Source organism: Ictidomys tridecemlineatus, chromosome 12 (assembly GCF_052094955.1).
Source record: "Ictidomys tridecemlineatus isolate mIctTri1 chromosome 12, mIctTri1.hap1, whole genome shotgun sequence".
Classification (NCBI taxonomy): Eukaryota; Metazoa; Chordata; class Mammalia; order Rodentia; family Sciuridae; genus Ictidomys; species Ictidomys tridecemlineatus.
In genome coordinates, this window is record NC_135488.1 from 102,263,317 (window position 1) to 102,289,928 (window position 26,612).

Genomic DNA, 26,612 nt, shown 5'->3' on the forward strand with positions numbered 1-26,612 from the left:
TCATTACAGAAAAGAATCATTTTTTGAGCCAGGGAGATGTAGGTCTTTGTGCAGAGATGTCACCAGCCAGCAAGTTACTGAGAAGCTGGTGACTGATTAGGCCACTAACTGCTATGCATTCTTAGGAGAATGCCATTACTGTGAGGCCAGGGAAGTCCCAAGGAGGAAATGGGAAAATCAATCCTCTGCACAGCTTGCGCTGGTGCTACACCAGGGCGGGAGCCTGGTAGAGCTGGGCTTTGTTTTCTCATTTCGGGTCCCCAGGGAGTCAGTGATGTCAATGGCAGTGCTCAAAAGGCAGGTCTTACACCCAGATGGCTCTGTTTACCGGCTCTCTGCCCAGTGCCTTGCCGGCACCATGGGCCTCCCAGCTGCCAGCAGGCTGGCCTTCTCTGGTCTGCTTCTTCTGCTTGCTGCTCGGCACGAAAGTTGTCTTGCAGCACCAGGTTCTGCCCAGCAGCTCTCAATGAGCCCTTTCAGCTGGGTGCTGGGGACCATCTTGGGCTGTGGTAGGAGCCCTGGTGCGGGCTGGCACAGGCCCTTGGCCGTCTCCTAGCACACCCACTGCCAGAGCTGCAAACAGCCCTGTGATTGTTTGCCTGCATATTTTCTTTTTCTCCTGGGCTTCCTACTGTTTTACTGTGATCTAATTAACATTCCCTAAGACACATAGATTTAAGAGTTCAGCACCTTGAGTTTTGACAACTACTCTTAGATTTGTGTAACCACCAAACAAGAGTTAGAATGTTTCCAGTTCCCTCAAAAAGTTCCCCTTTCCAGGCAATCCCCCCACCCAACCATCAATTCCTATCAATTAAATTTGTTTTTGCATGTCTCCTTGCATAACCATTTCTAAAACACAATTAGAAGATTCCAGATAACTACCCACAAAGTCGTTAGTGATGAAAAATACTTTTAGTTATATTTATGTTCCACTATTAAAGTGCTCATTATACAAACTATGGAAAACACAAAATATTTCTGGAAAAGAAAATTAAAAATCATCTGTGATCCTCTTATCCAGAAATATCACTGTTCCAGTCCTAGAGTTTCTCCCAGGGCTGGGAAACTCCACTGACTGCAGGCTGGCGCGGGGGTGTGTGGCATTAGCTTTTTCTTTCTTTCTTTTTTTAAAAAATTAATTAATTAGTTTGTTTTTGCATTACAATTCTTAATACACCATTATATCATAATTTATCATATCTCTGATTATATATAAGTTATGTTGACATCAAATTTTTCCTTTTTTAAATAAGTAAAGCTTGCTGCTCACTTTAGAGTAGGCCATCTAGAGATGCTCATGCAAGGCAGCTCAATCAAGAATCAGCCTGTAATTCAGGAACCGCATGCTTGTGACTCAGTGGGAGCTGAGATCTGAATTTACATTTATTTTCTTCTTCTCCTTTTTTCCCCGCCTAAGACTTAGCTGACCTCAAACTTGCAATCCCCCTGCCTCAGCCTCCTGAGTTGTTGGAATTACATGCATGTATCACTAAGCCCAGAAACATTTCTTTTCTTCTGTGGAACCCATCTGGTTCTCCATTGACAGTCACATGGCATCTGCTTCTCTGCTCAGAAGGACAATGGCTAGCTCTTTGGGATTTCCTCCCCAAGTGATAGTGCCTTTGCTGTAACTCAACGGATTCCTAATACATACTACAGACCCAACAATTGTCCCTTCAACCACTTTCACAAAACAAAGTACCAGACATGCCCTTAATCTTAATTATGTAAACTTTCTTTTAAAAAATGGCATTAGCCAGGTGTAGTGGTGCATGCCTGTAATCGCAGCCACTTGGGAGGCTGAAGCAGGTGGTTTGTAAGTTTGAGGTCAATCTCAGCAAATTAGTGAGACCCTCAGCAAATCAGTGAGAACCTGTCTCAATAGTAATAGTAATAATAATAATAAATGTCTGGGGATGTGGCTCAGTGGCTAAGCATCCCTGGGTTCAATTCCTAGTTAAAAAAAAAAAAAAAAAGCTTTAATGACATTCTCAATTTGAGTTGGAGGAGTTTTCCAGAAAGAAAGTGATGATATCAGTTTGAGTCTCCATTTATTAAGCAATAAGTAACTAATGCTGTCATCATTGTGACCTATGTGATTGGCAAAGGGTATGATTAGCTCTGTAGTGGTGCATGTGTGTGTGTGGTGTGTGTGGTGTATGTGTGTGTGTGTGTGTGAGAGAGAGAGAGAGAGAGAGAGAGAGAGGAAAATTTTAAAACACTTTTTGGTATAATTTACATAACATAAAGTTTACCATTCTCATCATTTTGAAGAGCCCACCTCTGCGGTGTTCATGGCCTGAGCTACCTCCACTCCGTGGCCAGCAGCCCCACCACGCAGCTCCAGGGTGCTCTTCATGGGCCCAACTGCAAGTCTGCCCTTTAAACTACAGCTCCCCCTCCTCCCTCCCCTGGTCCCTGGTAACCTCTATTCCACTTTCTGTCTGTATGACCTGGACTTTTCTAGGGACATCAGACTAGTGGGACAGACAGAATTTGTCCCATTGTGACTGGCTTAGCACAGTGTCCTCAGGGATCTCCATGCGGGAGCCCGCCGGGATCGCCTTCCTTTTTAAGACTGAGGAATATTCCACCGTAGGGAGATGAAACACTCTGTTTACCCACTCATCTGGGGATAGACAGTGGAGTCAAGCACATTTGCATCGCTGGGCAACAATCACCACCATCCATCTCAGAGCTTTATATGTCAAATGTCATCAAAAGTCTCCTGCCTTTGGGCTAGTGTGAATCATGCTGCCGTGAGCATGGCCGTACTGACCTCTCTTCAAGTCCCGTCTTTCAGCTCTTGGGTATGTACTCAGAGGCGGAACTGCTGGATCATAGAGTAATGCTATTCTTAATTCTTTGAAGAGTTGCCACAATGTCTCCACAGCAGCTGTACTACTTTACATTCTCACCATAGTACCCAAGGGCTCCGATTTCTCCACATCTTGTCAACACTGTTATTTTCTGCTTTCTAGACAACAGCCATCCTAATGGCTGTGGAATGGTATATCACCATGGTTTTGAGTTGTAGTTCCCTCATTAGTGATGTTGAGCATCTTCTCATGATATTTTTGGTCATTTGTATATTTTCTTAGAGGAAATATCTAGTCAAGTCCTTGGCCCATTTTTTAACTGAGTTGTTTGTATTGGTATGCTACAAGCATTCCTTAGAAATTCTGGGTATTGATCAGTCAACAAATATGTTCAACATCTCTGGCAATTAAAGAAATTCAAATTAAAACCATACTGAGATTTCATCTCACTCCAGTCAGAATGGTGATTATTAAGAATATAAGTAACAACAAATGTTGGCGAGGATGTGGGGGAAAAGGTACACTCATGTATTGCTAATAAGACTGCAAATTGGTGCAACCACTCTGGAAAGCAGTATGGAGATTCTTCAGAAAACTTGGAGTGGAACCACCATTTGACCCAGTTATCCCACTTCTCAGCATATACCCAAAGGACTTAAAATCAGCATACTACAGTGACGTGGCCACACCAATATTTACAGTAGCTCACTTCACAAAAGCTAAACTATGGAACCAATCAAGGTGCCCTTCAACAGATGAATGGATAAAGAAAACGAAAAAAAGAATGGAATCATGATATTTGCTAGTAAATGGGTGGATCTAGAGACTGTAATGCTAAGCAAAATAACCCAATCCCTAAGAATCATAGGCTGAATGTTCTCTTTGATATGTGGATGTAACACACAATGAGAGGGAAGAATAGAAGTCCATTGGATTAGACAAAGGGGAATGAAGGGAAGGGATGGGGAATGGGAATAAGAAAGATAGTAGAATGAATTGGATATAACTTTCCTATGCCCATATGTAAATACCACAAGAATGGGAAGTTATATGCCATGTATGTATATGTCAAAATACATTCTACTATCATATATAACTAAAAAGAACAAATAAAAAATTTTAAAAAAGATTTTGGGTATTAACCCCTTATTCAATATATTATCTACAAACATTTTCTCCAATTCTACAGTATGAGCTGCCTTTTCACTTTGTTGATAGCATCCTTTGATACACAAAAGTTCTGAATTTTGATGTTGCCCAATTGATAATAGTGCTTTCAAGAAGAGTCCATGTGGAACAGAAGAGAACAGAGGTGGAATAAACAGACCTGGTTCTTTTCTTAGCTATGCCACGAAATGAGCCAGGTGACCTTGGACAAAGAGTTTAACTTCTCTGAACCTTATTATCCTTGAAACTGGGGAGAGCAAATGGAGAAAGGAACAGCCGCCAGGCAGCATTTTTCAGAAACTTGAATGCAAACAAAGCAAGAATGGTACACAGGGCCCTTGGAAGGTGCACGACTCTTCCCACTCTGCCTCAGCATTCTTTGTTGTGGTAGTTGTTATGGATGGACACAATACCTTTATTTTATTTGCTTATTTTTTAAGTGGTGCTGAGGGTTGAACTCAACGCCTCAAACATGTGAGGCAGGCGCTCTACCACTGAGCCACTACGACAGCCCTGCCCCAGCCTTCTTGGCAGCATGGATCTTCCCACTGGACAGCACCCCAGAGCAGGCACTGAGCTAACAAAGAGATCCTTATCCTTTTCTTACCAATGAGAAAGTTGATGCACAGCCAGGTTCCGCAAAGAGTCTGAGCCACAGTGCCATTCCCACCAAGATCTCCTGTGCACTGCTCTGGGTGCACACGGCCCTAGGTGCCTGAGCCAGGGGAGAGATCTGTTCACAGAATGCAAGAGCTCCACAACCCTTGGAGACTGTCTAGTCCAGTTCTTCCTATATACAGATGGTGACGTTAACACTGAGGGAGGATGAGAATTTTGGCCAAGTCCACACAGCAACGGAGCCTGAATCAGCCCTATTGGCTAATCCCCCCTCCCAACACACGCACACTCCAGAAACATCCTTGATAAAACAGGACAGTGTTGGTGATGCCCTGCGCCACCTACACCTTCCAGAACACTCAGTCCTGGGAGTACTGTCTCAGGGAGAAGAGAACATTTCTAGCAATCCTGGAGAGTAGCCAAGAGTAGTCAAGTGTGTTCCTGTATTTACCTGCCACTGGGCTCAGTCTTGCTGGTGGGACCACACACTTTAGGAGTTTGATGACAAGAGAAGACTCTACTGCCTTATCCACACTCCCCCTCCCCCAGCTCCACCTGCTGCACGCACACTCTGACCTGGCGCCTGAAGGTGCACAGGGCCAGGCTGTGCTTTATCAGGAACATTCTGGCCAGGCTCCCAGGCAACCAGAAACACATTTGCTGCCTTTAACTCAAAGGGCCTTTTCATGTTTGTTTTGTAAAAGAATGATGCACAAGCAGGTGTGGTAGCACATGCTTGTAATCCCACTGGCAGGAGGATCACAAGTTCAAAGCCAGCTTCAGCAACTTAGCCAGGCTCTAAGCAAGTTGGCAAGACCCTGTCTCAAAATAAAAATTTTAAAAAGGGCTGGGGATGTGGCTCAGTGGTTAAGTGCCTCTGGCTTTGATGATGATGATGATGATGATATTAATAATACACAAACAATATGACTAGAAGTCAAAATAAAGGCTTGTCCACAATTATACCACTAAATGACTTTCTTTTTTGAAAATATTGTGACAGTTAACTTGAACTCCACAAACCAAGGAGGAAATACACGACAATGTCTAACTGCCTTAACCACCTCAGCAAGTAGACCAATGGCCATTTCTTATGACTAGTACTTTAAAGTGAGAGGAAAAGCCAATGGTTATACTCTGGTCTTTTTTTTTTTTTTTAAGACTTATGGTCAGTGTGGAAAGGCACAGTTAATACAACAACTTACTGTTGCTGTCACTGTAGGATTCTCTCTGATTTTAGAAAATCTCCAACTTGGTCTGGGGATATAGTTCAGTCACATGCACAAGGCCCTGGGTTCAATCCCTGGTAAAAACTCTAGCTTAATTGACATTAATTCCCTGGAAGCATGGGCTGCTATGCTATGCATACAGGGAGGTAAGAAGGATACCTGTAACTAATTAATTAATTAATTTGCGGGGATTGAAACAAGGGGCACTTTACTACTGAACTAAATCCCCCTCCTTTTTTTTCTTTTTTAATTTTGAGGCAGGGTCTCAGTAAATTGCTGAGAGTTTCACTAAGATGCACAGGCTGACCTTGAACTTACTATCCTCCTGCCTCAGCCTCCATGTCCAGCTTACATGTGATTATTTTATAGTTTAATTCAAACCTTTGAGCTCTTACTACCTAACTTCTGCAAGGTACTAGGAAAGCAAGGCTGATTAAGATAAGTGATTGCATCCTCAAGAGGGTCACAGACCTATTATGTCAATAAATAACTGACATCCAGGTATAGGGTACACACCTGTAATTCCAAAAATATGGGAGACTGAGGCAGGAGGATTGCATGTTCGAGGCCAGCCTGTGCAATTTTGTGAGATCTTCTCTCAAAAGAAAGTTAAGAAAGGATGGGGGCATCAATCAATAGTAGAGTACTAAGCTAGCATGCATGAGGTCCTCAGTAGTGCGTGCACATACACATACACACACACACACACACACACACACACAAAGAAATGACACTCAGCATGACAAATGACAAAAGTAACTACAAAGTATAAAGCACATCGTAGGTATGAAGATGGCTTGGTGGTAGAGCTCTGGATTTTCCCAGCACCCCTCCTATGTTTCTGTTCTAGAAGTTTCCCTCTGCACAGGCTAAGGCTGCAAGAGGCCTGGAGTGCATTATTTCATGCCAGTGACCAGTGACTCCTTTCTATAAGATATTCAGACAAGATCTCTGCAACTGTTCTTTTAACTTAGGAATGTTTCTTCACACAATTTATAAACATTATTCCAAGTATGACCCACCACAAAGAAAATTGGGACCTAAAAAGAAGATTTCTGAATATTTAAGATATAGGCAGGAGCTTGATCAAGCTAAGAATCTGACTCCTGGTTCTTGGAATTTTGAATTTATCTGGGCTCTTCTGTATGATAACAAGAAAGTTGTCTTTTGAATCCAGGAATCCTAATTCTCAGATTTATAGACAGACTATTTTCAAGCAAGAGGACACACTTTGGAATCCTGAGCTGAAAAGTCCTAAGTGCCTGATGAGTGCTTCCTGTAACTAAAGTCCTAGACACAGCTAATGAGGTAGAATCTATTAAAATATTTAGTCTGGAATGCTCTTATACTGAAATTTGCTGTTTGCTGTCAGGTATAAAAGCAGTGTTTTAATCTCTCATGAAGTTCTGTGTTTGCTTAGGAAGCAATGGAGTCAGTGGATTTGAACTAGCTATAGGACCTTGTTAATTGCACTTCTGAATTTCAGCATCCTTGGGTCAACCACAGAAAAATGACATCCACTCCCAGAGGGTTGTTCTGAATTGAGATAATGAATACATTGACACGGAGGAAACAGTGCTAAACTTTGGTGATGCACATGAATTTAGGATTGTATAAAGATTTAAAGATTTACAGAAAGATGTCACCTGTCCTTTCTGTGGTCTGAGTTTTTTTTTTTTTTTTTTCCTTTCTGGTGCAGAGATGAGAGGAACAGTCACGGACCACTGACCTGCAGTGGGTGGATGTTCTCTAGGAGACAAAGAAACAGGGTTATTGCCCTGCAGGGCCCCAATCTATGGGCAGACATTGCTGAAGCAGACTCACCAGCAATGTGGGAGCTGTTTCTTCATTCCTCCTGTCAGACCTTTGTGTAGGGATTTTAACAAACCAGCCTAACTGCGACACGCTCATCCTCGTATGCAGGGATTGTCAGTTTCTAGAAAGGGTATAGCAGCGTCCCAGAAGGATCTGTGAGAATTGCTTGGATGGTGATAATTAGCCTTTTATGGGCAAAGAGATCTGTAATGGAGGATATATTGTATATAGGCATTACTTTATTTGATCCCCTGACTTCACCCTCAAACTAATGATCCCCATTTTCCAAGGGAGGGAATAGACTGAGAGGAAGATGAATTGCCTGTGGTCCTGTGGCTCAATAGTGGACATACGAGACTTGGGCCATTGTCTCTCTTAATTCTGGTCAGGCCCATACACTGTACAGCTTTGCCTTTAAAGTATGAGATCCACTCAGGATTGGGTCTGCACCTCACAGCACAGTCCCAGCCCCACATCCCAGAGATAGCACTCGTTGCATCCAGACTGCCTGGACCTGAAGACCTGAGGTCGTGGGAAAGTTGTCCCCCACCCTGTCCCCAGTACTCAGGATTGAATCCAGGGGCACTTTACCACTGAGTTACATTCCAGTCTTTTTTTTTTTTTTTTCTTTTGAGACAGCATATCACTAAATTGTTGAGACTGGCCTTGAACTTGCAATCCTCCTACCTCAGCCTTTGGTGTAGCTGGGGTTACAGGGTATATGCCACCATACCACACTTGACTAAGGAAATTTTACTTCACAGCCAAACTCTCAGAAAAACAAAAGCTCCTCCTATTACAGAAGGTCCCCTGATGTCTGCTTATCTCCAGGCAGAGCCTTGACCAGGGAACACCTCTTTAACACTCTTCCAACTCACTAAACCTGTGTGATTTTACTGAATGTGCCTTTGTATCATTTAATTCTTTGCCAATATAGGCATGTGTGCAACCCCAGTCTTGATGGGTCAGCCCGGCTCTGCTTTGTCGATCTACCTGCTGCCTCCAGTCTCTGAAGTGCATGCCAGACGTCCTCCTGTCTCACGCCACCACTGGATTTTGCATTCTGCCACCCACCCTCATCAACCTACTCCACTGGCTCTTCTTAACCTACCCATTCTCCTTTAGACCCCCAAGACTCTTCCAGAGCCCTTTCTGACTTTGACAAAGCAAAACAATAAGGTTGCTGGGAAAGGTGTCAAGAGCCAGGGGGCTCCATCAGGAAGTGAGAGCTCCCAGCTTTACTGTGGACTGGTCTGGGACCAGGGAAAAGGCATGTCCCTCTCAGCAGCTCAATTTAATGCACCCAAGTCTGTCGGGGTGGGGGGGGGGATGGGGGAGCAGGGGCAGTACAGTGAGCTCAGGAAAGACCTGAATTCTCTGGAAGTTTTAGCAAGTTCTAGGCACAATGCCATAGAGGGGCCTTATCATATGACTGGGTATGGCTGTGGCAAGTTCTGTTTCTCAGCTTTCTAATTTCTAAAATGGAAATGATAATCCTTATTTCATAGAGCTCAGAGAAAATGAAATCAACACAAAATGTGCTCAGTCTTGTCTGACCACTGGACGGGTAACACTCTTCCAACTTATCAAGCCTGTGTGATTTTACTGAATGTGGCTTTGTATCATTTAATTCTTTGCACATTTACAACTTGTTTGTCCACTTAAAGTATAAGCTTCTGTACTGGAAAGAACTTTTACACACATTTATATCCCCTCTGATGCCCTGTGTCATATCATACATAGCTGATACTCCACAAATACTCCATGGTTCATGTTTGTTTCCCTTCAACACAATAGAAAACAAATGACAGGCAAACAGTGTCTTCAATAAATAAAGCACTCACACCCATATGACAATTCACTGAAATGGTTAAGAAAACAGCAAATATTAAACTTCACTAGTGATGAAAAATACAAGTAAAAATAATATAAACTATCAAGTTAACAAAGATTAGGGGGGTAATTTTCAGTACTTAATGCTTCTGAGAGTTCAGGGAGATAGGTACTCCCATGACTGCTGGTGGGAGTGTAACTGATACAAATTGAAAACAAGTTGACAATATATAACAAGTCTTTAAAATATTTTTATACCTACAGACTTTGACCAACCTACTTGGAGAGCTATAGGGCAGGGAAAAATTCCAGAGTTCAGAGAAAGCTTGGAGTACCATCTGCTTCTCCACTCATTGTACGATTACATAGCTATTAAAAATGGCAGTGAGCTGGCTTTCCATGGCATAGGAGGGTGAGTACAGGTCATAGCGATGTTCTGCTTATTTTTAAAAAAAAAATTCTAGGGGTTGGGGCTGTAACTCAATGGTGGAGCGCTTGCCTCACACACATGAGGCACTGGGTACGATCCTCAGCACCATATAAAAATAAATAAAATAAAGAGATTGTGTTCATCTACAACTAAAAATATTTTTAAAAAATTAGTTATAGAAGGACAGCATGCTTTATTTTATTTGTTTATTTGTATGTGGTGCTGAGGATTGAATCCAGTGCCTCACATATTCGAGGCAAATTCCACCACTGAGCTACAGCCAGCCCTGTACTGCTTATTTTTAAAAAACTAGATTTTGAATGTTCTCACCATAAGCAAATGATGAATATTTGAGGAAACAGATATACTTACCCTGATTTGAACATTATACTATGTATACATGTGTTGAAATGTCACATTGTACCCCATAAATATGTACAATTGTGTGTGTGTGTGTGTGTGTTCCCCAAAGATCCATGAGGCAGGAGGGCATGGTGGAGCATGCCTGTAATCCCCACGGCTCAGGAGGCTGAGACAGGAGGATTGCAAGTTCGAAGCCAGCCTCAGCAATGGTAAGGCACTAACAATTCAGTGAAACCCTGTGTCTAAATAAAATACAAAAAAGGGCTGGGGATGTGGCTCAGTGGTTGAATGCCCCTGAGCTCAATCCCTGGTACCACGCCCCCCCCCAAATAAAGATCCATGAGATAAAGGTTTAGCTCTCAGTTTGGTGCTATTGGAAAGTTGGTGGAAACTTTAAGAACCTGGTTAGGGGCTGGGGACATAGCTCAGCTGGCACAGTGCTTGCCTTGCATGCACAAGGCCTTGGGTTCAATCCCCAGCACCACAAGAAAAAAAAAAAAAAACCTGGCTGGTTGAAGGTCACAGCCCCCGTGCCATTGGGGATGTGTGTGTCTTTAAGGGGCATAATGGGAGGGGGCATAATGGCCCCTTCCTGTCTCTTTTTTTGCTGCCTGGTTGCTAGGATCTGGGCAGTTCCTCCTCCTCTAGATTCCGCAGCTGTGTGCTGCCCTACCCGGGGCCCAGAAGCAATAGGACTAACTGACCATGGTCTGAATCCCCCACACCTTTCCTATTTTAAGTTGATTTTTCTCCAATATTTGTTACAGCAACAGAAAGCTGACTAACACAGGATCAAACTCAGGGCCTCCCATGTGCCAAGCACATGCTCTACCACTGGGCTGTCATTCTAGCTCCATATAAATATGTGTTTTAAATGGCAGCCAGTGCGATAGGGGTGGGGTGGAAGCTTATATCCTAATGCTATGTGGAAAAAAATAGAATTTGAAATTGTGCAAAACAAATAATCCCAACCATGTAAACAAACGCATAGAAGGAAAGATATCAAAACCAGATTTGTTTATAACTTGCTGTATTTTAGTGGGTTCCAGAAGGGTTGGCTTGTTAGCCAGGAAAAAATGGTCATTTTTTTAAAAATTAGGTTTTCCTTTGTTTAATGCAAAGAACAGTATCACAAACACTGTCTTAAGCTCTGGGACATAAGTTTTGGTTTGTTCATTTGATTTTCGACTCTTTAAAAATTAATAAGCAGAGAAGAAAGAGAGAGAGAGAGAGAGAGAGAGAGGAAAGTGGGGGCGCTCTGTTATTCTAACCATCTCTGTGGTGAGGTAGGCTTTATTAGCTTTTTAGAGCCAGGGGAAAAGGTCAGGTCCAAGGTCATCCAAGGGGAAGAACCAGGGTTGGGACCCAGGCCAGTGGGTTCTCCCCTTCAGCATCATGCCTGCCAACCAGGGGTAACAAACAGGTTTGGAAAAGAAAGAGAAAGAAAAAGGCAAATGGAGGTAAACAGCAAAATCATAGTGGTAATTGATTTCATAATAGAAAAAACTTTTTGTTTGTTTTGTTTTCTGGGGTCTGGGGATTGAACCCAGGACTGAGCTATATCCTCAACCCTAATGAGCAGAATTTGGGGGATGATTTTTTTTTTAACCATCCTCTCTTTTCCAGATTTCTGTGATTCTAACTTCTTATTTTTATTTATATGCAAGAAGAAAACAGCAACTGCCTGAATCGCTGAACTGTGAGCATCAAGAGAGAAAAAAGACTCTACCTACTGGGTTCCCTCTGAGAGGAATAAAGGAATGGGGGTCCTGGAGACAGCACTTGGAGATGTGGGTGAATTAAAGTAGCTTTTGGTGGCATCAGTTGGGAAACCCTCTCCAAGTTGCTCCTTGTGACTGGCTGCCTTCAGTCTGGAGACAGCATTTCTCAGAGAGCTGTTCACCTCAAAGGATAAGTGGGGGACTCCCAGGCAGGACAGCCAGGGGTCAGGCCCAGGTGAGTGGGGGAAATGTCCTAGTTATGTAACGCCAACAAAAAGAAAAACTAAGAGACTAACAGAGAATGTGTCCATGATATTCCCAACCCGGTACAAAGTGCTCTGAGTTTGCCAAGTCTCCTGTCAATCTATGTTCATAGTTATCCGCAAGACTGTGGGAAGTCACTTGTGTCCATTCGGAGAGCCATTTGCAGAAAGTGATTTGGGGTTTAGGCATGAGTGAGTGGTAAGGGGAATTTCCCAAGAGGACTTGAAAGGGACAAGCTCTTACATAACTTGTCTTGCAAGTACAGAACCTTTTTAGAAGGCACAGTGACATCACTACCCAGCTGTGAGGCTCCCAATAGACCTGGGAGATAGATGGGCATTTCACCATTTTATACAGAGATAAAATTTTGAGACATGACTCCATTTGCCGAAGGTCAGACAACTAGGAACTGGCACTTGGATTGAGAGGGCCTGACCCTTTTGTCCCAAATAGCTCTGTGCCCTCTAGCAAAGACAAGGGGCACTTCATCTCTCATAAGCAGAAGAGACAAAGGACCCAGGAAGACTGAGTTGTGGAGCGAAGAGGAAAGGTGAGGAGGGGAGAGAGGGGAAATGAAGACCTGTCTAAAGCTGGCAAGATGGGAGGACAGAATTAGAGAATAGGAATTTATACTGGATCAAGTCCCCAAGGTGGGTGCTTAAGAGTCACCTTTACCTAAAGCTTTTAGGCAACTTGCTTCATACAGGTCCTCACAGCCCATGAACCCCTGGTGGCATTCCCCTAAGGAGTCTTCATCTGAGTAGGTTCAGAAGGAGATGAATCCAGGGGTCCCTAGTTTTCACTTTATTTTAGTCCCTCTAACTGTGCTACCTTGGACAACTCACTTGGAAAATGAGGGAAAACAAGACCAATCATAGGAAGTCTAGGATGCTCTGTGTCCTCCCAACCTCTCCGCTCCTATTTTTTTTTTAAGTCACTCAATTGACTTCTCAGGAAAGAAAGATTACAGGTATCACATGGACTCTCATTTCTCAAAGTCAGAAATACACTAAATCCAGGCAGATGAGCCTGCCCCTTGGAGAGAGGGCTCCCTTTCACACCTCCCTAGACTAGGCTTTGCACAGAGCCAAAGAGCAACACTGTAACCATCTCATACCAGCCCTAATGTGACTTTGCTGCAGGCAACTGCCCAGAGGATTCCTTCATCACAATCTTTCTATGAATCATTCAGAGTAAGTCTCCACTCTGCATCAGGGGAAATAGAAACATGTTATTAAAGAGAAATGAAAATCTGTGGTGCATCTGAAAATAGCATCCAGATATGTTGACTTCCCAGTTCACCCTTCTGTTCTATCCAGCTCTTCCTTGACTTGCTGCATCCAAAAGAGGCAGAGTAGGACTGCCAACTCTCAGACATCCTGGGTAAGTTACCAAATTATCTACAGATGCAGTGGGGTGGTCTGAAGGATCAGGGTTCCCAGTTCTGAACCATTCTGATGGACCAGACCTAACTACTTCCCTACTGCAGGTGCCCCTGCAGTCACATGCTTTTGTCAAATGATCTGCAGCTTCAGGCTGCTCCCTCTGCAGAGAATAATAGGGGGAAAACAGAGTTTTAAAAAAATGAAATAAAATAATGAAAAAGTACAACTCTCTCCTGGGAACCTCACAACCTCCCAGCTTATAAAATACTAGTGCTAGGTCATCTTCCCCAGCACAGCCTCTGAGGTCAGCTCCCCCCCCCTTCCCCTACTCTGTCCACCCAGGAGAAATAATGCTGGCCAAGGGGACCTGCTAGGGTCTGGACCTGAATCAGAAATGCAAATGGATTACAAACTAGACAGAGACAGAGACTGATTCAAAAAGTTGAGTCTTTGTCTTCTAAATAGGGAGGCACACCAATTGCTGAGTCTTCAGCAGACAGCTCTGCCTCTAACAAACTTTGTGACTCATGGTCTGTTCACAGAGAGAGAGAGAGAGGCAGCTGAGCAGCCTTCATGATGATAGGTTAAATTGGGAACGTGCTCTTCTGGAACACTCACCCCTCAGGTGCAGACTGAGCCCCTACCCTGCAGTGGGAGTGGGAGGTGATCACAGCTCCAATTTTTTCGCTGGCTTTAGAATAACCACCAGATACCTGGGTTTTGATGAACTATATCCGTGGGGATCAACACACACACACGCACACACACACACACAACCCACTCTTGGAGGCTTTGTAATGCAGCCCAATCCTAGACTGGTCCTGATCTTCAACGCTCCACTCATCAGAGCAGCAATGTGGGACCCAAAGCACTCTCTTTCTTCACCTACACTGCCTGCAAAACCAGAGGAATTCCTGGCAAATTATCAAGCAGAGCAATGCACAGCGAGGGTCTGCGGAACTGTTGCACATCAGTGGAGGCGATAACTGTGGAAGGGGATGAGAGGTCAGGGCTGAGCTGCTCCCTCTCATCAGCTTCTACTCCCTTCATCCTTACAGAGGGCCAATCTGGAAGTTAGAGAGACTGGATCCCAGAGGCAGGCAAAGGCCAAGTCCATCCAGGGCCGAGAGCTGAGGCTCCCAGCTCTGGCTCACTCCCCGGCCCCTGAGCTTCGGGCGCCGCCTCCCACATCTTCAAAGAGGGCAGAAAGCCGGCAGCAAGGATCTCCTTCCATTCTGGACCAAATTCCCGCATAAAACTCCCAAGCACAAACCGCTTTTGTTAATTCTGCCAATGCTGTCACACGACCACCTCCACCAACCCACCCTGTCTGCGCGGCTCCAGAAGAGACTCGCTTTCCCCAGATCCCCACGGCTAGAGACCACCGGCTTCCCCTGCCCCTGATGGACCACCTCCCACCGCCCCGGCGCCTGCACACGCCGGGCCCAAAGGACTTCCCAGGACCCCAGAGTCTCCTGACCCAAAGCATCTTTGTCCTCTCCGCAGACACCCGCGCACAGAACAGCCGATGCAGCCCAGCCAGGCACCGAGTCGGCGTTGTCGCCTTAGGTCTGAGCCACGCACGGGGACAAAGGTTCGCGTCCTGGAAGTTTGCGGAGTCGACCCCCGCGGCCCCGAGCCCAGGCGCGGAGCCCTCCTTACCGTACATCTCCGCGGGTCGCGCGCCTCCCCGGAGGCCGGCGTCGCCGCGTCGCTTGCAGCCAGCCCCTGGGGGCGCCTGCCTTTCATTCACAGCCCGTGCGGGGACTGGCGGCGGCCGGCCGAGGCCCGGGCGGGGCGGGATCGGGCGCGGGGGCCGGCGGCGGGCGGGACGGAGCCGGGCGCCACCAGCCCATTCAGTACCGCGGCTGGCCGCAGCCGCCTCCCGCTCGGGTCTCTGGGCGAGGCGGAGCGCAGGGGGCGGAGGCTGTGCCACTTGCCACGCCCCCTCCGGGCTCAGCCACTGGCCAGCCGCCCCGCCCCGCCCCGCCCCGCCTCGCTCCTCCGAAACCCGAAGCCCGAGGTGCGCCTTTTCCCGGCGGTCGCTCCCGGCCCTGGGTGGCGTTTCACCAGGCCGCGGCGCTGAGTGGGGCGTCACCCGCTCCAGCTCCCAGCGTCTGTCTGCCTACTGCAGATTCCCAAGGCCCGGAGGGCAGCCGGGCGCCCCCAGCTGTAGGTGTACCCCGCCCCCAGCTTTGTCCCGGCTGCGTAGACCGAGCCAGGGACAGCGAAATGGGCGACTTGGGAAACGACCCTCCGCCCTGCTTTGGCTCCCGTAGCTAAACCCATCCTCTAAGGAAACCCTCAACGGCGGCCCTGCCGGACACACTCTGATTACTGTTTGCTACCAAAGAGCGTCCTTCCTGCGCCAGGTACGCAGGCAACGCGTCCCACTCCAGTCCCCAAGTGCTGCGGAAGTCTGCTCGCTTTTCCTCACCCAGATTTATACGTGTAATTTGCAAGCTTTGTATGCAGGATCCTGTGACCCAGGGCCCACTTGCTCTCATCCCTCTACCTGATTTGACCCTGTGAGAAACAGACAGAGGCAGAAGTCTCAGGCTAGTGCCTCGCATCTTGGAGAGCTCTCCTAGTCTAGGTCGAACTTTCCATTTTACGTATTTATTTATTTATTTATTTTTATTTTTTGCTAAGTACTAGGGATTGAACCCAGGGTTGCTTAACCACTGAACTATATCCCCAACATTCCCAGCCGTTTTTTTTATTATTATTATTTTATTTTTATTTTGAAACAGGTCCTTGCAAATTTCTGAGGTTGACATCGAACTTGTGATCCTCTACAGGCGTGCATCATGATTCCCTGACCTTTCCATATCTGTTTCTTACTTTCTCCTCTTGCCCCATGATTGAGGTTTTATGTTATTTTCCCCCTATTAATAGAAATATCCTACTAGTAGAAGTTAGAAAGGGAAGGACCTTAAAGATATTTTATTTAACCTTGAGAGATTAATTTGCATTTTGATTCCCAGATGCACCTGACTGTGTCAGTAGTCAGTCATTTACTCTCTTTAAATCTTAGTTTCCTGCAGGACTGCGGGGAAAAAAATTTTTTTAATCTTTTTTTTAATATTTATTTATTTATTTTAGTTTTCGGCGAACACAACATCTTTGTTTGTATGTGATGCTGAGGATCGAACCTGGGCCGCACGCATGCCAGGCGAGCGCGCTACCGCTTGAGCCACATCCCCAGCCCCTATGGGAAAATTTGATTGAACCCTATATGAAAGTACACAGTGGGCACTCACGTATTTATTTTCTTTTATTCCTTCCTGTCCCAAGGCAGGGACAGAATCAGAGATCCCCCATGTTGCCAATTCTTGAAACAGTGCTCTCTCCCTTGTTTCCCAAACCCAAGTTTCCTATTTCTCTCTGACCTCATCCTCCAGTGCCTCCCCATACACATTCCTTTCCTGTTTTCAAGTTTTACTCCCTTTTCCTTACCTTTATGTCTCTTAGCAGCATACAAACCCCAGAGAACCCCCTAGAAGTCCCAGGAGGGTTCCTGGAGCGCACAGTTAGCCTAGATCCTCCAGTGACTCACAGAGAAGCCCTGTCTCTGCTCTCCAGCTCTAGGACCAAGCTAGGTGGCTTTGAAGTCTGCTGAGAGTCGACTTAAACCAGGGCAGGAGGGATAGCCTAGGTCTAGCTCTACTTGGACCCCGGGACATCCTCCCTCCCTCTCTTCTTCTGTTCAACACAGAGTGTACTCGGGAAGCACTGGTGTCCACAGCATAGAAAGAGGTGCAGGGTCTGTCTTCAAGGGGTTAAGTATCAAAAAGTGGGGACACCAGAGGCATACTGATGGAAATTTTACATAACAAGGGAGAATATGGTTGATTCTGGTGAAAGGCACAGACCTCTGTTTAGATATTCAGAGAGACAATAGGTTAATTCGTTGTTTTCTATCAAGTATATATTGATCATTATGTGGAAGGTGCTTAGGAGATGCGAGACACACAAAAATTATAATAAAATCTTATGACTGTGGAGGCACACATAAGGAATAAGGGAGAGTCGCCTGGAGGAAAACCACTCCAGATGGGCTCTGAAGAACAGTCAGTATTTCTAAATGTGGAGATAATGTAAATAATACCAGCCAGGGACTGATATTTGTAAAGGTCAGTGATAGCTGGTAGAGCATATGTGAAGTGTGGCACGCAGCCCCGACTGGCTGACACAGAGTTGAAGAAGGGAACAGAAGTAGACAGTGAGGCCTGAAAGGGAGTCTGGGGCCTGTTGGGAAGACCTCAAGTGCCTGACCTGGAGGCCTTTGTGTCAACGCTAGAGATGCCAGTTGAGCAAATAAAAATACAAGATGTCCAAGGAAATTTGAATTTCAAATAAATAAGAAATAATTTGTAATGAATGTATGCTGTATACCATATTTGGGACATACTTATGCTAAAATTTTTTGTTGTTTTCTGCAGCTGAAATTTAACCTGTTTTGTCTGGCAACTTTATTTAGTGCCATGCTTTAGAGGTGTTCTTGGAAGCCCCAGGACTCAACCAGGCCTGAAGTCAGCCATTGTCTCCATCTGTATTCCCAAATAAATCCCAGAGGCATGAGCTTCCTAAGGGGACAGGAATGGGGCCACTAGGGTCAGCCTGCACTCTTAGGCATAGGCACATTGGCCAGAAGGCCAAGGCCCTGTGTGTGACACTGGGAGTCCCTCCAGGAAGAAGGTTCTGCAACCAACATCATGCCTTCAAGAACCATGAGAAGGGCTGGGATTGTGGCGCAGTGGTAGAGCACTTGTGTAGCATGCATGAGGCAGTGGGTTCCATCCCCAGCACCACATAAAAAACTAAATAAACAAAATAAAGATTCTGTGAACATCTACAACTAAAAATATTAAAAGCAAACGACAAAAAAAAAAAAAAAATGAGAAGAGGCTTCTAGTCCCTGCTCTTCCCCAGGCTCAGCAGCTACCACGGCCCTCTGGGTGCTGTACATTCAGTGGTAAAGGAATCTGGCCCATGCCCAGCTTCTCAGAGGCATAGCTGAGATGTTCAGATAAAATGTGCGCAGGAAATGGCACTGCAAAAGACTATGGTTGTGATGTCACATACGCAGAAACAGACCTGGAGGGAACAGTCACCTGCTTGCGGTGTACAACCAAAGAGCAGAATTTTGAGAGCTCAGCTTCCAGAGGAATGTGCCCGTCCATGAAGATAGATGGAGCAGGAATTTGCTGTCTAGGTGAAGTATGGAAAGGAGGGGAGTCAGAACCAGGATTCCTGTCTTAAATAAGTTCTTACTTTCTCTGCAGAAATCCAAAATAAGGCGAGACAAGAAAGAAAGCGAAAAGGAAATGGCATCTATGAAAGGCCCCCGTGGCTCTGTGCCGGGCACTCCCTGGGGGTCTCTGTCCACATTGTTTGTGTCTTGCTCAAGCTTATGATGGCATCAGGTGAGACACTGTCAGCATCAGCCGTACTTGGAATTTGGAGTTTTCTGATCTTTTCTCTGCCTGGCAACACGTGGTAATGTCCTCTCTCAATGCTAGGCAGTGGCAGGGGGCGGTAGCTTCCCGGTCAACCACGTGGTCTCCAGGAAAAACAGTGGTCATCTACAGCGTGCCATGTGGCTAAGTTATGATATGGGTTAGGGTCATTAAAGGCGTTTTTTAGTTACCCTGTCCTTGCCTGCCCTCACCCGTGCCTGTGTTTGTTCCTCTGTGTCCACTCCCATCCCCAACACCTGGGTTTGGAGGGAAGGGAGTGGGGAGGAACTCAAGCTCTCTAGACTAAACCAGGTCCTCTAATTTGAACCCCCTTCCCAGGTCTCATCCGTGGTGGCCCCTGTGGCATTGGCTAGAGCCCAGGGTCCTCCTGGGGCTTGTTTGACCAGGCCAGAGGAACTCACCCTTAGAAAGGATTATTATTCTCCGGCCAAAGTGAACCCTGCTCAATGTGTTCAGCCTGAAAGATGACCTTGGCAGTGACACTTCAGATGATCCCCTGTGCCACAGGCAAGCACTGTGGGAAGGTCCAAAGTTTCTATATGGACCAGAGCTTTCTGTGTTCCAGAGAAGAAAGGCTTAGATGTAGGGGGCAAGTGACAACCATCTCTAAAGCCCAGGAACCCTAACTTGCCTCTGGGCGTCAATATTCACATCACATCACCAGGCCAGGGGTGGCTTCCTGGAGCCCAGTGTCACATAGCACTGTCACTCACTGTGACCATCTGAAAACCTCTAATCTCATCAGCTGCAGCCACTGCAGCTGCTCTTGCTCAAGGCACCTGCTTTGAACAGTCAAACTCTTTACAGCACCTTGTAGAGAGAGAGAGGAGGGAAGAAGGTGACAGCCCCAGGGGACACAGCTTCAGGAAGAAAATCACAGGACCTAGTAAAGGGCCCAGGGAGACCAGAGAGGAGAGCGAGCCTGTAAAGGATGGTCATGCAGCTGTTAGCTGCCAAGTCAGAAATAGGAGGCTGGCTGCCTTGAACTCTGGCACTTCTCCCTTAAAGCAGGTTCATTACCTTGACCTACTTCTCAAGGCCACAGGGAAAGAACAGCCTGTGAGAACAATGCACAGGTATCTAAAGTGGGAGGGTCTCTGAGAGCTGAGCCTTGTCTCCACCTCCAAGCTTGGCTGCCAGGTCTTCGGGGTATGCTCTTGTCACCAAGCCAGTGACTTTAGGGCCTTAGGCTGCAGGAGGGACACAGTAGGCAGAGCTGCCTGCTGCCAGGAAAGCAGGCGAGTGTCCGGGTCAGGGAAGGCTGCTGCAGGCCAGATTTTACAATCAGAGTTGACTGGTTTGAGAGGAGCTTGAGATATTGACTGCTGACACACTGAGGTTTAAAAACGCCAAGAAAGCTCTGCCGGCCACCATTACTGCCTTGGGCTCCCTGTGTTCCACTTCTGGGGCAACGCCAGGTCACCTTCTCCAGCTATGGTCCCTGGAGGCTCCTTTCCCGCACGAAACTCAGATCCACATCTACCTGCTTCTGGTAAAAAGTGTAGGCATGGCCAGGCCCACTGCCCAGCCTCAGGCTAGACCTGGCCAATGCATCTTCTCATCTCCTCTTGCTGCCAGCCATCAGAAGCACCTGTTCCCCTCTCTCCAGCCTGTGTGATAACTGCTCCCACTGCGAGATCCAAGCCTACCCATGCTCAGAGGGACTAAAAGGTGCACAGTGTCATTTCCAGCTCATCTCTGATAGACATGGCTTGGGAGAGAAAAGGAGCCATTGAGAAGTGAGTAGCTTCTCAGATAGGTGATCTCGGGCCATGGCTGAGGAGGCCTGCACCTCACCACCGTCAGAGGGGTGGCCTGGTCCAGAGACTCTCCAACTAATCCAAGGGTGGTTCAAATGAAATTGAAGGAGAGGGAGACAAATGCTCCCTGGAAATTATAAATCTAGCTCCAAGGAAAATGTGGAGAGTACATGTGAGACGTTGAACCCAAAGACCAGAACTCTGGAGGTAGTGGAGAAGGTGTCATAGGACTTCAAAGGGGCCAGATACAAACCCTGCAAGGAAGTTACCCTGGTTCACCTGAGCCAAACCCTGCCTCCCGGGCCTTCTCTGTTCACCAATTCATGTTAGTCTTAGATCCAGAAATCACTTCTCGTCCTCCAGAGGATGCTAACCTTGATACTTGTCAGCTCAGTCTCTGGCAGTTGTGCAGTCAGACAACCTGGCCATGGCCACTCCTCTCCTTGGCCACAGAACTCTTCTTTAATATTCATTCCCAATTTTCAGCTCCTAAATCTCTAGCCTTATTTTTCTGGATTATGGGTGATCACTCAATTCAGTCTCATAACATGGCCCAAGGAAGGAATGCTTGGAAATTTTCGAGCAAAATTACTGGAGAAGCTCAGGCATCTCATACAACAAAGAGTCAATTTGAAATTCTAAACCATTAGTAGCTGATGTCTGGTAGGGTACAACTCCATAATTTAGAGGTCTAAATTATGGAACATGCCCTTATTGAGAGTCATTTGTAATGTGTCCATGCAAAACACTTCGTTAGACATAGTGAGGAAAGAGATAAAAGAACAGTCCTGCCACTCAGTCACAGAGGAACTTGAAGGCCATACAAAGAGTGTGGTCTTTTTTTTCTTTTAATTATTTTTTTTTTTTTTAGCTATTGATGATTATATATATTGCTGAGAATCAAACCCAGTGCCTCTCTCATACAAGGCAAGCACCCTACCACTGAACCACAACCCAGGCCCAAGTGTGGTCTTTATTCAGTGAGAATTCTTCTGGAAGCTATATGTTGAATGGGAGCATTGATAGTGTCATCTGCTGCAAATAGGAAAAGAGAGAGAACCTGGAAGGGCCAATGGATATGGAACTAGGTCACTGATGACCACACACTTTCCTACCTAACTCTTTCATAAAGATAACTCCTTGGATCAAGAGCATTTAAGACCCACAACAGGGCTGTACAAAACAATATCTTTCCCCCTCCTAACCTTTTCAGAAAAACAAAATAAGAAGGGATTATAAAACCCTCTGCATCCCTATGCATTCTCTTTCTCCTTTGCTTAGGAAGTGGCCCTTAGCATGGCAAGGAATGGGCCAGACATACCTTCTCCTGGGAGGCTCCTTTGATTTTAGAGGTCTCAGTAGGACCCAGGAGACAAGAAATGACAGACTACCTACTTAGGGCTGCCTCTGGTTCCCAGTTTCATGGGCAAGGGGAAAGGGCCTGCTCTGGTTTCTACATTGCCCAGCTTGGAACACTGAGCTTTCTTACCCAGAGATTGGAAGCAGAAACCTTAATCAGGGATCGGGAGGAAGAATTCGTCTGCCATGTGTCCTGTGTCCTCTCTCAAGAATCTAAGAGTGATAGGAGGCAGCTGGACTAGGTGCAAGGCTAGCCAAGAGAAGGGAGCCCTCAAATGGTGACCTTGCAGTTTAAGTGCTATGGGAGGGAGAGGGCAAGAGAAAGAAACAGTATTTTTTGAGTTCCCACTAGGTGTTAGGAACACACCTAGTATACTACCCAGTGTCTAGCACATAGTAGGTGCTCAAGTCATGCTCACTGAATAAAGCCTCTTACTCCATCTCTAAATCTCAAAACAGCCCTATGAACTAGACTGAAATTAGAAGACTAATTTTTTTTTTTTGTACCGGGGATTAAACCCAGGGGTGCTTAACATCCCCAGCCCTATTTTATATTTTATTTAGAGACAGGGTCTCACTGAGTTGCAAAACCTCAGTTTTGCTGAGGCTGGCTTTGAATTCACGATCCTCCTGTCTCAGCCTCCCGAGCTGCTGGGATTACAGGCGTGTGCTACTGCGCTTGGCTTCATTTATTTTTTATCTTATTCTATTTTTTTTTTTTAAGAGATGGGGCCTCACTGTGTTGCCCAGGCTGGCCTCAAACTCCTGGTCCCAAGTGATCCTCCTGAATAGCTGGGACAACAGCCATGAACCATTAATCCCAAGCTCAGCAGGAGATTTATTCTTTCAAAGAGACGTCTTCAGAGTCACACAGTAAATGGAAGAAGTAGGATTCCAGTGCAGGTCTGCCTTCCTCTGAGCTCTGTTCTGTTTCTTCTGATTCTCGGCAGATTGCAGTTAAGCTGCGGGTCTGTGACGTGGCCACAGATGAGGTAGGAGGAGAGGATGACCATGTGGCTCTTTTAAGCACTGACTGGGAACTGCAGGGCTTTCTCAGAACATTTCCCCTTCAGCTCTTGTCAGTATCCCCCTTGCTGGGATGTTGGCCAAAACCCCGATGCCTGAGCCCCACTCAGACCTGTGAAGGGGAAGGCTGAACTCTGCAGGTGGAAGGGCCCACCTGGGAGTCCACGAGAGCAGGCAAGGAGGAGGCCACCTAGGATAAGCATGGAGAGCTTACTGTAACCAGCAGACCCAGCAATTTCAGTCTTGTTGGCAGGTGTGTTCACGTAAAGGCAATGGCTGCATCAGACCGTCGTAGTTTAAGGCCTTTAGATAAATCTCCTGATTGTCCCTTGTCCCTTCTCCCTCACCACAATCTCTTGACTGTGTTGGCAACCCTGTGTGTTTGGCTGACCAGCCAACCTGAGCACTCCAGTCCTCTGTGTGCTCACATTTCCAACTATCCATGGGCACTCTGGAAGCATCCATTCCTTGCAAATCTGCTGAGCCTGGTACATCCCCAGGGGTCTGTCCACCGCTGTACACCCCTGACTTCTCCCTGAGGATGTCCTGCCTTCAGACTTTCACTACCTCTTGCAAGCCCCCAGGCCTTCCTGTTCTTCAGGAAGTCTGGGTCTAGTAATCAGACGTGGGGCTGTGACAATATTAGAATTACTTGAGACAGGTCTTTTTCAGACCTAAACTTAGTTGTTGTTGTTGTTGTTTTAATTTCTTAGTCACTTGTTTCTTAAAATATACTTTAAAATTAAACAGGATCTGAGTGGTTAGTCTTTTGTCTCAGCACTCCGTTCCCATGACCAAACTTGAAGGCTGGAAGTTTTTGATGATGACGCTGGACTCACTCCTTACACTGGTGGCGGTTCAGAGCTCTCATTTGGCCTCTGCTGGGATCTAGCTGTTGCCTTTGAAAGAAGGGGGAGCATTTCATCTGTAGCATCTCCCATGAGCACTCCCAGCCTACTTAGTCACTAAGCATCCTCAAAGATTCTGGAAATTTCCTTTACCAGCATTTTCTGGGCTACCTTGGGAGCATAAAAAGAAGACAAATGAATGCCTGATAATATTCCTACCTTCCAACCTCTTTAATTCCTTCCTCCACATTGTATATCCTCTTCATTTATATGATCATCTCTTCAGACTAGGTTTTAGGCAACCAACCAAGAAAATACTGAGGAACACTTCCAACTACTCCATTCAGCATGTTAAATCCAAATTTCTAGAAAATACATCCATGTACACAAATCCGGTCAGAATCTAAAATTTTGTTGTTTTCCTCCTTAGGAAAAAATCCATTCCCATGTGTGTTCTCCCACATTAATGTAAATTAGCAAATCTGGATGAGTGTGTGTGTGTGTGTGTGTGTGTGTGTGTGTGTGTGTGTGTGTGTGTTGTGTACATCTTGTCCACACTGTGTGCTAACCTTTACCTCTTGGGTTATACTTGATAATTGACCCTTCTGGGCATGCTGGTCCCTAATCCTAATTACTTTTTTGGAGATAATGAGGAGTGAAGGGAGAGAGCAGGAGGATAATTGGCTTCCTTTTGCAAGGTAACAGGACTAGTTCCCTTAGGTGCATCTTCATGTAAAGCAATAATAGCCTCATTAGATATAGGAGGAGGTTCTGTTTTGGTTAGCAACAGAGGCCTAGTGACATTTGGGGGGTACAGAATTCCCTGAATTCTTCAGATATTTGCATATATTCCCGTCTCAGCTCTTGACACACCACACTTTCTCCATCAAGGCCCTAACTTTTCACACAACAGACGGGGTGAGGCTGTGAATTCGGTTGACTTTGTCATTTGGCAACTCATGGGATTTGGCTTTCAGTTCTGTCTTATGTCTGTAAGAAATGAGGTTCTTTTTATTATAATCTTAGAAGGAGCTTGTGTGTCAATCTGTGTTGTGATCTGAGAATCTGAGGACCTGAACTTGTCATTCATATTTGTGTAAGCAGATTAGAGCCATTGAAAGATTGTCTTCGGTTTTCTTTTATTTTCCTAAAGTTTGCAAGAGCAGATAAGTTGCTTTTAATAAGCAATCATCCAGGGTGATATTTGTCTTTTCATTTTTTACCATTGTATGTCATGGGTTTATTATCCCCTTATACTAACAGATTCTTTACTGTTCTTGGTCCTAAGTAACCAGCCAGACAATCCCAAATTCCTTCTTCCCATCTATTGCTCCAAGGTTATATTGTCTGCAACTGCCTCTCTACGCCCATTTCTCTGCCAGTCAAGATTCTTGGTCCAGGTAACATAAACCAACTCCAGCTAATTTGAGCAGAAAAAAACAATCTCCTGGATTGATGCAGGGTATCCCACAGAGTCGGTGGGAAGCACCAAAATCAAACACCAGCTAGGAACCAAGAATTGTTGGGCATCCAAAAACCATCAAGCTCATGCCACCAGAACAAGGCCACCCTCACTGCCACTGCTACCACTGACCCCTTGCTGCCTCCACTCTCCATCTCACTGACAGAGGATGCCCACTTTCACACGTCTGGACTCTTGGTTCCTCTAATACTTAGCCTCAGAAAAACTCCCATCTTCTGTGTCTTTGCATCACTTCCTCAATACTCAAAGCCCTGTACAGTAGCATCTGATCCACAGCCTCCATCACGTGCTCACACCTGCTAGTGAACAAGCAAGAAGATATCTCACTGGGTGCTGAGCTGATTCCATGTATTTTTGAATTCCTCTGGATGGGAAGGGTGTTTAGATGCTAGGCAGTCTCACGCTACTCCTCCCAGATAAAGCCTACTACGGTTGTAAGTAGGTTCAAGACAAACATTGCAAAAAAGAAGATGAAAGCCTGAAATAAGCAAAGTAATGTATCACAATTATTTTAATAAATAAAAACCTCCATGTCTAGACAAATTTCTTTCTAAGGTGTTAGGACAATTTTTTTGGGGGAAAAAAAAGATCATAAAGCAACCATCAATAAATTTAAAAATTCACGAGACATTAAAAAGCAATGGAAACTGGGGTTGACCTTGTACGAAGAAAAGTAGCGTGGGTTCTGCTAATAACCAGCTGATGTTGAATATCGACAATGAGCAGAATCACCTGGATAAATGGGTTTGCTTGTTGTGAACGTAATTAAATGAACAGTATGGCATCCATAAAAATGTATTAAGAACAAATCATAGTACCCATCCTCACTTCCTTTTTTTTAAAACATATTTTTAGTTATACATGAATATAATACCTTTATTTCATGTGGTGCTGAAGATCAAACCCAGCGCCTCACACGTGCTAGGCAAGGGCTCTACCGCTGAGCCACAGTGCCAGCCTCTCCTCACTTCCTTTTTAATTCAACTTACAGACTATTGGTAGGCAA

At 45.7% G+C, this 26,612-nt stretch overlaps 1 protein-coding gene across 1 annotated transcript in view; it reads right to left on the reverse strand.

The window, feature by feature from the left end:
* The window catches only part of Efr3b (EFR3 homolog B), an 81,087-nt gene extending 65,571 nt beyond the window's left edge, over positions 1–15,516 (reverse strand). The window contains exon 1 of the mRNA XM_021724634.3: positions 15,310–15,516. Within this exon, the coding sequence (XP_021580309.1) occupies positions 15,310–15,316 (7 nt within the window). The 5' untranslated portion in view covers positions 15,317–15,516. The remainder of the gene's footprint in view (positions 1–15,309) is intronic.
* Between the last annotated feature and the right edge of the window lie 11,096 nt (positions 15,517–26,612).